General features: G+C 40.3%; 1 protein-coding gene across 1 annotated transcript; it reads right to left on the bottom strand.

Moving 5' to 3' along the window:
* Nucleotides 1-1,777: 1,777 nt before the first annotated feature.
* On the bottom strand, nt 1,778-8,632 carry rps19 (ribosomal protein S19). The gene is made up of 6 exons (XM_080427088.1): nt 8,608-8,632; nt 7,324-7,394; nt 5,915-6,015; nt 4,691-4,874; nt 3,590-3,644; nt 1,778-1,872 (listed from the first exon to the last, which is right to left on the bottom strand). The coding sequence occupies exons 2-6, from the start codon at nt 7,392-7,394 to the stop codon at nt 1,807-1,809; spliced, it is 477 nt and encodes a 158-aa protein (XP_080283214.1). The 5' UTR covers nt 8,608-8,632; the 3' UTR covers nt 1,778-1,806.
* Nucleotides 8,633-12,025: the final 3,393 nt, after the last annotated feature.

Here is a 12,025-nt window from a genome sequence, read left to right on the forward strand (position 1 = left end):
ACATTAATTTTCTTAAAAATAAAGATATCCTGATAGATGTCTGGGTTGACTATGGACTTGATAAAACACAGTGGACCAACACCAGCAGATGGCAAGGCACCCACTGGAGTCATCACTGGACTCAACACAGCCATCTACCAGGAGACTTTAGAGCACTTTGTGCTTCCGTATGTTGACAAACTTTATGGAGCTGCTCATTTCTTTTTTACAGCAGGACTTGGCACCTGCCCAGTGCCAAAACTACTAGTAATTTGTGTAATGACCATGGTATTACTGTGCTTAACCAGCCAACTGGCCTGACCTGAACCCCACAGAGAATCTGTTGTACTGTCAAGAGATAGAGACACCAGACCCAACTATACAAATGAGTTTACAGCTGCTATCAAAGCAAAACTGGGCTTCCTTAACACCTCAACAGTGCTGCAGGCTGATCACCTCCATGCCACGCCCCATTGATGAAATGATTTGTTCAAGTAGCCCAGACCAAGTATTTGCACACAAATTAACATTTTCAGATGGTCGACACTTGTCTTACAAATCTTTTGATTGGTCCATGCATTTCATGGTATGCCATAATCTAGATAAAAAAAAAAAAAAGCCATTTCACTTTATGTGCAATGAATCTAGATACGAGTTTCACTTTTTGAATTACATTGAAGAAATTTTTTTCCCCCAATATTCACATTTTTGGATAAGGATCTGTATATGCCTGCATGTACAGAGCGAGGAGCTGTAGCCTTCTACAGGGTCACAGAATATATAGGCTGAAAGAACAGTATCCTAGCTAAGCTGTCAACAGTTATAAATCCCTCTCTCCAGACAAGACAACATGCCCTTTAGGCTGGGTGACATTCAAAACCAGACAGACAGAAATCAGCTTATGGGTGTTTCACAAACCATGGACCTTTCCCTTGTCAAAATGAGGTTCAAACATTTCACTTGTCAGGAACGCAACTCAAGTAGCCATTATCCCCTTTAGGAGTCTCCATTTCCCTGCAAAATGCTACTCAGCATTGAGACATTATGCCATGGCAAATTGTGTTGTAATACTCAAAACAGATCTCATCCTCAAACTCAACTTTAATGGAACAGGTTTCAAGCAGACTAATAAACGCCATTGTTAACTGTTCTTTTCTTTCTTGAAAACAGTGATTTTGTAAGCAGAGGTCGGTCCAGTCAACATTTATAGTGTTCTGCATCTTGCATTACTTACACATAAATTGTCTTTCAAAAAAACATTGAAAACAGTTGATGCTGCTGACCATATGACCGGAATCATGATTATATGATTACATTATAATTAGTATTGCCAATACACAATTACATTATTATGTGATTATATCATTAGCTATTAATTTATAATAATTATTATTGTCATAATAATATACGATTATTGCACGTCTATGTCAGAGCCAGGAAATCCGTTTCAGAGCTTGGAACTCTGCTAGTGCGTCTACTTATTTAGTATAAAGTCACATATGTATTTTATCATGTTTTTATAATTAGTGAATCTTTCATGGACCCCAGGAAGATAAGCTGTCACCTAGGCGCCGTGTCAGCTAATGGGGATCCATTTAATTACCACCACCACGTTTCGGAAGCAAACCACCATCTCCTGTAACCCTCCAATCAAATACAGCTCTATGCTTTTCATTTCTTCCAGTGGAAACAATAAAACTACATCCAACTATTGAGCAGAGCATTTGCACCCATGTCAGGTTTACCAAGATATTGTACCACACAAACTGGGTTGTAAAGAAGTGAACAGGTAACAATATTAGTTTCTCCAAAAAAAGATTTATTTTTTTACACAACAGCAGCCGCCGCCGCCGCCACGCCCGCCAGAATAGTCTTCTTGTTTGCAGTAAAAACCTGTGGAGACCAGAAAACAGGAAGAATTCAAAAACGGTCCACAGAGAGGCAAGCTTACAGTAAGTTGAGTGAAAATGACAGTGGAATCACAAATCCAGCAGCTTGGAAGAGAGCAATTGTTTTCTTCCGCTGCCAACAAACACCACCCATACTCTGACGGTACATGACAGGAGCCCCCACAAGCGAAAATCAACCCGTTTCAATAAAAAAAAAACATCAGAAAGTACAAAACACAAGGGGGTTTGGAGGAGGGAGGGGGTAGGGGTGCCAACTGAGCGTTGCCTGTTGCCAGCTATGTGCAGCAGACATGCAGGCAGGGCTGGGCACAGGTTAGTTCATCTACATAGCGCTCATTAGCATGGGTAAACAAGGAGAAAACTGGTGCCATACGGCGGGCCTTGCCAAGCATGAAATTCCCTCCTCGTGTTTACCCCTTTACCCTTGGATTATCACTCTGACGGTGGTGCTGCTGCTGCCGTCGCCTGCCTCCTCTCACGTCTCCACAAGGCAGAATCTGCCATTTGTTTTAGCTGCGACTAACAGACAACGACCTGCAGCTATGCTACACGGACAAACCAGTAACTCAGTAATTTAGCCTCGGTAGAAAAGCTGACTTGCATTCTGCGAGGCACTTTGGCAGAAAGGGAAACTTGCCCAAGGACAACCGTTCTCAAAGCAGTGCATGCTCGTGCTATGCCGGCACAGGGTGCTTTCCCGTAACAGACAGGCGGTGTGTAAGCATCAAAGCCAAAGGGATGTTTTAGTGATGAAACGCGCTTTTGGATTGAGGGACCGCATTGAATAAGTCTAGACTTCAAATAAAACAATGCACCACAGCAGAAACGGAAAGGTGTAACAGAGATGTAAAGCAACCTTGGTCCTGGCCAGAAATGAAGCCTTTGATACAAATCATTCAACTCTGGATTTTGAAATTGATTCACTTAAGAGTTCTGACAGAGGGCCAGGAGCAGGCCATAGCCCAAAAGACGCCGTATCGCCAAGGTTACATTGTGTAGTGGGCAGCCCGCCACCATTATTTTGTTTAGACAGTAGGAAGACAATTCCGTACATAGTGCACCTATACACAGAACAGATTAAGTGGGTGCAAGCTGGAAACCTTTGAGCACTTGACAGCTTTGAGTCCTGGCAAGGAGATATTTGATGCTGCGTTAATTAACTTTAGAGTGATCATATTTATTCTAGTCATCCGTTTCATATCACTTCTATTAAATACTGAAAGTACAAAATAATTGCCTCGATAAATACATTTGATGTCATTTTGAAAGTGCCATCAACGGTAGGGAAATCGCAGGAGAGATGTCAAATCTCTGTCCAATAGGGATACATAACAAAGCATGAGTATTTGTCTCTGTTAATTTGTGTTTGACACGTACCATTTGTGTACAATATCTAGTAGTGTTCATTATGTACTGTGATTTATGCCTTCCTGAAAATACAAACACTTGGCAAGATAATGCTTAACCTTTAACCGGGAACGCATCTAAGACCGGGAACGCATCTGTGTCATTTTAATATTTCTTTGGCTATTCAAAAATAGCAGATATACAAGCTCATAGCGCGGCACCGATTTTTGGAAAATGTGTGCAAATCTTTGAATATGTATATTTTTTATTACAAAAAAAAATAATCGAAATGTTTTGCAGAATCGGAAACTCAGGTCTTAATGGGTTAACCGAGTTGAGAAAGCCATTCTCACCTGCCCGGCGATTCTGTCCAGGTCTCTGTTTCCCTGGGAGGTTAGTCTGCGGCCGCTGAGGGGAGAGGAGAGGACAAGGCATATCAAGACACTGAAACACAGTGGCATAACAGAGCACATCATCCTACACAACCTGGTCAAAAATCAATATGCAACACAGCCGAGTATTCAATAACACCTCAACTACATTGGATATGCCCCATTGACCACAATACTGTGGTCATGAGGAGGCAGGCTAATCAATTCTTCCTACATAGAAATGAAAATCATTCACTCCGACATGAACAAGTCAAACTGCAATGTCATTTTCCTGCACACTTCAACTGATGGCAGCCACAGAGTTAGTGCTGCAGCTACAGAAATGAAAATGTCCATCATCATGGCTCATGGCAAAGTCTTCATGAATATGCATGTACCCTACCTTAAATAAATATTAAAAACTCAAATTGCTTTAACCCTGGTGTCTGCATTTTGCACATTTCATAGGTTTAAGTTCTCCAAACACATTCAAGGTTTTTAAAAAAAAGCAGATCTACAAGCTCAAGACAGTACCAATTGCAATGTGTTGTGAGAAAAATCTTGAGAAATGCCGGAAACAGCAGTCATGTCGAGGACAAACAGCCTTGTGCGATTTAGGAACTACTGATAGCATTGCTATCTTGACGCATTTTACTACTACTCCACTATAATTCTTCAAACGGCACTTTTCGAGAAGCGTCAATACACTCAAGAATAAACTAGTGTGGTTCCAATCATTTGCAGGCAGAGGCTATGGTCATCATTTGCATATGACGTCAGAATGTGTGAAGCCATTTTGATGAGTTGGAAATTTGCATGCATTTTTTTCTATGCATTGACTTTGCACGTAATCGTGACTCATGCCAATCCTGGAGGACCATTGACCCGTAAGGCTTCACACTCTACAGTGCACTTCCTTGGGTCCTCGGCCATACATCCACCCAGTGTGACGCATACATACACAGGGATTTAACGACTTTATAGATCAATGTTTTATGCTCACACACCCTCAAGTGTTCTGCTCATACATATGCAATTAAGTACTGGGTGATGCACTGAATGAAGAAGGGCATTTCTCCTCACCCGTTGGGATCCTTCTCGATCATCTTGAGCAGCTCGAGGGCCTGAAGCACCTTGCGGGCCACGTTCTTTGACCCAACGCTGAAGTGGGAGGGGCAGACACCGTTCCTGTTGCGACCGCCATAGATCTTGGTCATGGAGCCTACACCGGCACCACCACGCAGGTACAGGTGGCGGACTGTGGATGCTGACAGAATGGACAGATTGCAATGTTAGATCACAACTATCAGAATGCTACTGTACTTCATGCATCTTATATCAATAGTATGACTTTAGTTTTTAGATAATCTGCCAATGTTCTAAATTAAAGGCTTCAATATAGATATAGACATCTATGAACAATTGGATGCCAAAACGGCAATTATGTTATACATTATGCTACCTAAGGGTTGTTAACATCGCTCAGTCACCCTGGTATCTATAAGAAAACCATGCCAGGAAATGCATTAACATTCATGACATCATAAATGAATGGTTTGACGAGTTAACTTGTAAACCGAAAGTGGAATAACTTGGTAAAACTTGGAGGGCAACTGAAGAACTCTCAACAGTGAAAGTACAACTGAGCAAAATAATTCAAAACATCTCAATTGATGTCATTTTGTACATGAGACCTAAAGACTATGACTGCACTATGGTTAACTTCACTGTGTGAGCATACAACCCTTAATACTGGCAACTACACCTTTAGTTTGATCTGTCTTCTTGTCTGAAATGTAACCAGTAATAGGGGGTCTTTATTAACTTGTCAGTAGTCCATGATAACTCACTTGCTTATGTCAAATAATTTATATTGTTTAGACTTAATGTACTGCAACAATTTGCTCTGCAACATAACACAAATACTGATATGTTTTTCACTGCAGTATTATTCTTTACACTGTATTGTCACAGTAAAGGTTTATTTTGATTGTACCAGATATCAACCACAGAAGACAAAGTGGCACATTTCTAATAATTTGGGTCTGTGGAAACACCTGGCCAGTTAAAAGCTTCATCAACTGCCCAAGCAGAGCCAAGCAAACAGCTCTGCGCCAGTGCTTAAATCAAGCCATGCAACATTATGACAATGTAACAATTCAGTCTCAACTGCAATCATATCCAGTAGGCAAACGCCAGCCATCTGTCACACATCCCGGAAATGTAATCCAGATTCAGCAGGGCTCTCTGTTACAGTTACACCAATAGTTATGGAACAGAGAGATGTAAAGAGATGTCAGGACTTACCAGCTCTGATGTAGAACCAGTTGTCATCACTGGGCGCCAGCTCCTTGTGCTTGGCCAACTTCACAAGGTCAACCCAGTCTGGCACCTTCAGCTTTCCTGACCTGGGGACAAGATTATAGAAAAGACTTTGATACAATGTAGTTGAAATGTTTAAGGTTTGGACAATACGCTGACAGAATGAGAATAATTAGAGGTACAGTGTGCCTCAATTTCAATTCATTTTGGCCAAATGCTTGGTGAAACTGAGGCACTGTACCCTTTTTAAGTATATTTTTGAGGGGTTGTCACCACAGAAGAGGTTTGTTATGGGAAGGAGCATTCAGCTCCTCCATTGCAACATCAGAAAACGTTACAAATTATTCACATTATGTGTTGTAAAAATATTGACACTGAAAATAGCCAATCTATAATCATTGTGAGCTTGTAGATCTTTGACCGTCGCTCAATGTAAATTGAGCGACAATCTGATAAATAAATTATATCAGCTGTATTGACGTTATGTCTGTTAACTCTTCAAAAATTGAAGTCTTCAAAAGTCTGTACATAGTGTTTTATATTTGTGATGATATTGAATGTTTGGTGCCATTTATTACATGTTGATGAACTGAATACCTAGGACCCTAATAGAAACAAGACCGCAAGGACTTTTGGTGAATACCTAGGACCCCAATAGAAACCTGAAACAAGAACTGAATAGGACCCCAATAGAAACAAGACCGCAAGGACTTTTTGGTGTGATCCTTTTAGACTTGAGTGTTTGACTGTACTCGAGCTGTTTTACATTTCTGTTTAATAAAATATTCAATCAATTTAGCACAACAGCTTGAACAAAGTATTCCATGAGTCTGGACTCTTGTAAATGTTTTAAGCATCAGCATTTTTAGATCTTCAGAGATTAATACAAACAATGGTCATCCCCCCACCCCACAGAGGGGCAGTTTTAACACATGTGAAAGCTTTATTTTTCATATAATGTAATGTCTTAATGGGAAACTTTAAAAAAAGAGATTTAAAAAAAATTTTTAACTTGTTTTGTTCTCCAATCTGTATCGCTAATACAGAGGAAAAAATTGGTGACCCAATTAGACCCAAAATCAATTGGAGGACCCCTACCCATCATGACATGCCCAGAATAGGGAAGCTAAGTTTGCTGTGTTGAATCTAGAATAGATGCTAGAAACATATATACAATATCTACTATAAAGACTGGTGAATGGGTAGATACATATTTAAGTGTACACAGAGGGCAGTAACATATACATTCATTCCACATAACACTGTAAGAATAAAGTAATTGTTGTATTTGTTGTACTAAGTACACAGTACTGTATACACTTGCCTACCTTTCATATATCATAAAAGGAAGGCATTACAAACATATCAGCATATCTGAAAATGGACACACTTACTTCTTCAGGAAGGCTGCTAGGGCACGGACAAACTCCTGCTGGTTAACGTCTTTCACTGTGACACCAGGCATCTAGAGAAAAGCACAGCAAAGGTTTTAAAATATAAATAATCTGTATTTAGTAAAGAGACATGAAGCATCACTTGGCCTAGAATAATCCCACAGGAGCTGGCAGATGATCTTTAGTGATCTGCTGATGCTGACTCCATACTAGGCCAATAAATACTACATGAACACATTCTGTACCATCGGTAAATGGTAATTTCACATTACATGTATGACAACCTGGCTACACTATAGTGGGGGGGGGGGGTCTTCAATGTTTTTTAGGACAAGGACCCCTGCTGAGAGACAGAAGCAGGGACCCCCACTACATATTGTATAACATGTTGCAGATTAAACCTTTTCATAGATTTCTAGCTTCATATACTTGTTTGACAGCACTATCATCAGTGATGGATTCATGTTAATGTGTATTTTCAGACAGTTAACCACATAAACCCTCAATACTTAGTTTCCCCTACACCAAACCTCTTATGCCAAAAATAGCAGATCTACAAGCTCACAACGCCTCGTTGTGAGCTTGAAGATCGGCTATTTTTGACTTAAGTCCCCCTCTGATAAGGAATTATATGGTTCAAGTGGTTAATGTAAAAGAAAAATAGTTCGTATCACACTAACATTTGGTGGCCCCCCTGTAGTGACTCTGGGGACCCCCTAGTGGTCCCGGACCCCCTGTTTAAGACCCCTACTATAGAGCTATTAACTAACTACAAGTTAGTAGGTAGCCTGGTTTTGACAAACCTAGTCGCGTGTTACTGATGTACAACAAGCCTTGACATGCTCTCTGTCGGCATAGGCTTCTGTCTGTTAGCATTAGCTAGCTAGCTACTTGGGACATTATGTCCGTGTCCATAGCATTATCATAACCAGTCACAATAAAAATGGGTCCTTGCAAAGGCTTATCGCAACCAAATGCCTCGTGCGTTCAGCCACATGTTTATTATGAGTGTATAATTGGTCAAAAGACGTAGTTAGCTCGAAAGCTAGCAGGGCTCAATGCGGTAGCATGGGGGCAGCCATCATTGACGGCACTGTGTAGTGTGAGCGCTATACGGAATATAAACCTAAATTAAACTATTTATCGGTTTAATACGCCAGTACTAACCGCCGATAATGGTCAATCGTTATATTAATATCAACCCGGTGAAGTTTAAAGGGTGGGTAGTAATAAAGTAGGGGTATATTTCATTAAATAACTGAGGGGGAAGAGATGTCCGTTTACCTTGACTCTGGACAGCGAAGGGAAGAGAGATACACGGGGTTTCCAGCCCGTGTTAAAACGGGCTAGTCGCGTTACATCACGCGAGATCGGTAACAGGAAGAGTGGGCACCAAGGAAAAGTGGGCACCTCTCTTGATAAATTGTGTTAAATGTGCAATTCTTTCCAAGATGAAAAAAAAAATTACAGTTTTTAAGTAAAGTAAAGTATACATGATTAGAACATGCTTAAACATTCCAACGTCCCTCAGCAGGGCTCAATTCTAGTGTATTTTCTGTTATTGTGGGGAAAGCTTTCGCTGAAAAAATAGCCGATCTACAAGCTCACAACCGACGCAACTCGTCGTGTTGTGAGCTTGTTGATCTGCTATTTTCAGTGAAAGCTTTCCTCACAGTATCGATGCTGGGGTTTAAGTGGTTAAGGTCTAATATTTCTACAATTGCTACAAAACCTGTACATCCATGTCATTTTGGGTCATCATAAACAAGAAGTTGAAGTATTAAATTAAGTCTGATAATGATGTACCGTGCATGTTCACATCATATACTTTACATTTACCATTTTTCAGATATATATTTTGTAACATTTTGGACAAAATAGCCAATTTTACATGAGGTGCCCAGATGTCCCTGTATTGTAGTGCCCACCTATCCTGTATCCGTTTTTTCTACCATACCAACTCAGAGGCTATACTCATCAACATCATAGCCTAAACCAGTCAGATAAAAAAAAAATGCAGTTGTTTTCTTTTGCGTATAAAGGTTTAAAATCTTGGACGAATTAATGAAATATTCGTGCATGAAATATTATATGGAAAGAAGAAGAAGAAGACGTTATGAACTATACAGATGTGTTATTTTACAAACTAACAATCTTTCTTTCCCCAAAGCAGGGGTGATTATACTGTGGGATCAGACCTTTAGGGGAGCCAGCCTAATGAGAATGTGTCATGATGAATACAGTGCCTTACAAAAGTGATCAATAACCCCCCTGACAAATCACTAACTTCACTGCACTGGATAACAATGAATGCATTATAGCCTACTTTTCTATATGATAGGCTATTTTAAATTAGCCTACATATACTTTTAATTAAGTACCAGTATTTTACGTGTATGATATTGCATAAATGCAACACTTTAATGGGTGTATCCCTTCTCTTTTGTCCACAGTTTCACACTTCATCCTGATAAAACTGCCAAATTCAACATTGTAGCGGCCAGGGACAGAATAGCCATGTCGTCTCGGAACACCTTTACATCGCTGTGGCTGTTGATACGGATGAACACAGTTGAGAGTATCAAGGTGATTGGAGGTCATCTTGTGGCTCCAGTCACCAGCCTGATAGGCGTTCCTGTTCTTGGTTGAGGATGTTGTCACATATGCGAGCTGCATGCATGACTGCTGGTGTCAATTGCAAAACCTCATAGGTGACATGGGACACTGGGTCTTCTGGAGAGTCAGCTAGTGACCAAATAAACTTCACTCAACATGCCAATGGCACCACCACCAAAGTTAGCCATCTGGTCCGTATCAACCACGTCCTCTATGTGTGGCAAGCAACAAGCCCTGGTAACAGAAGAAGACACCCTTCCCTTCACCATTGATGTCCACTATATGGACCTCTGTCATTGAACATCCATGAAACAGTCTGATCCAGTCCATAAGCTACTGTACATACAGCTATGCATGAGCAGCTGCAGAGTGAATCAGTCTGGGATCAGTGCAGAGGAAGGCATGCTGCAGTTCATCAGCCTCCTCACCTCTGATCTGAGAGGTCTATCTGTCTGTAAGCCAGGTATCTAACCCTGTTAACCTTAAAAAGATGCCATGCCACAGGAGGCTGCATTACCTCTTGAACTTTATTCTTTTGTTTTTGTTTTTGCATGATTACTGTTGCCGCTGCTGTTGGCCTTGCCTTGTGGTACTACAAGTGTTATGGAGCTTGATCGACCTGTAGATAAGAAGTGAATAAACGATGTTCCAGGGACCTCTCCAGGGGTGATGACATGCATACAGTGCCTTACAAAAGAGTTCAACCCCACCGATAAATCATTAATTTCACTGGATACAAATGTATACATTAATACTTTGATATTTTTAATGAATTACTGAATTGATGAACTACTAGTTAGTAACCTGTTATACACCACAACATATTTTTAAGAAATGGAAAGCTGTTTGTAAACAATTTTCAAGAACTTTCACTTTGATTTGTTTGTTTCAACTTATTACTTGTGCTTTTAATCTGTGCCACGAAATAAGAAACATTGGTAGTCCGTTTTGCGGTCTACCAATGTTAAAGGTGCACCGTCGACAAATTTACAAAATCTAAAGTAAAGAAATGATTTTGTTTAGGGGTGTTGAGATTACATTTATGGGTGCATGAGCACCCATAAAAAAACATCCCTCCCTACCCCAAGGCCTTTGCAGAAGTTGAGGAATTGACTTCCGACTACTCTTATATTGACTGTATTAAAAGAAGAAAGCAGACTTCAACCGTCTGCTTGAAAGTCTCCTTCCTGCTGATGGTCCACCTGCTAGGCAAGCTAAAGCCCTTTCAATATTAATGATCTTGTTGATGTCTAACACAGTGTTTCTCAAACCTTTTCATGTCAACGACCCCCAAATGAAAATTTGTTTGCAGACGCCATTTGAAAATATGAACCCCCCCCCCATACAAGATATATATTCATTTTTTTCTCGAAGATGTAAAGAAAAGCCGATCTACAAGCTCACGTGTCGCATCGCGATGCGTTGTGAGCTTGTAGGTCTGCAATTTTCAAATAGCTGATGTTTGATTGAATGATTGATTGAATATTTTATTAAATGTAGAACAGCACAGTTACATTTAAAATACTTTGTCTTAAAGGTCCGTTCAAAAAAGTCCTTGCGGTCTTGTTTCCATTGAGGTCCTTGGTATACTGTACAGGTTAAAGTGGTTAAACCTATTGTGATGCTATATTAACTCATATTAACCATATTAAACCCCTGGATCCCCTTCAAGTTGAGAACTACTGGTCTGGAGGACATTTAGGCTAATCCTCATAAGAGTTTTTTTTCTCTTCAACCCTCACTAATGCCATACCATATTAGATTTATTTTATGGATAAAAGAGCCTATACTGAGCTGAACTCAGTAGTGCAAAATTGGAAACATGGTGTGACCACACCCCAACTTACGTGTTGTAGTCTTCCACTTACGTGAACTTTTAATAAGTTAAAAGTTAAAAGACCTAGGTCCTCTTTCTCTGCCTCTCAGCTGTCTTGTAGGAAATAGGCACAACTTTTTTTCTTTAGGAGAATAATTGTATTTTCCGCAGCTAGCAGGAGACGCCAAAATGTGGAGCAACAAAACTATTAGAATGTAAATTTGCCCAGGCGAAGTAAAGCTACTTACTGTTGCTGCTCGTATAGCTTTC

This window comes from Gymnoscopelus braueri, assembly GCF_963280865.1.
Source record: "Gymnoscopelus braueri genome assembly, chromosome: 4".
Classification (NCBI taxonomy): domain Eukaryota; kingdom Metazoa; phylum Chordata; class Actinopteri; order Myctophiformes; family Myctophidae; genus Gymnoscopelus; species Gymnoscopelus braueri.

Bases quoted from the DNA above. Each gene is read 5' to 3' on its own strand.
- rps19 (XM_080427088.1), bottom strand. From the start codon at position 7,394: ATGCCTGGTGTCACAGTGAAAGACGTTAACCAGCAGGAGTTTGTCCGT. The intron at 3,645-4,690 runs GTGAGGAGAAAT...CTCTCCCCTCAG, and splicing joins ATCGAGAAGGATCCCAACGG to CGGCCGCAGACTAACCTCCC. The intron at 1,873-3,589 runs GTGAGAATGGCT...TGGTCTCCACAG, and splicing joins TGGACAGAATCGCCGGGCAG to GTTTTTACTGCAAACAAGAA.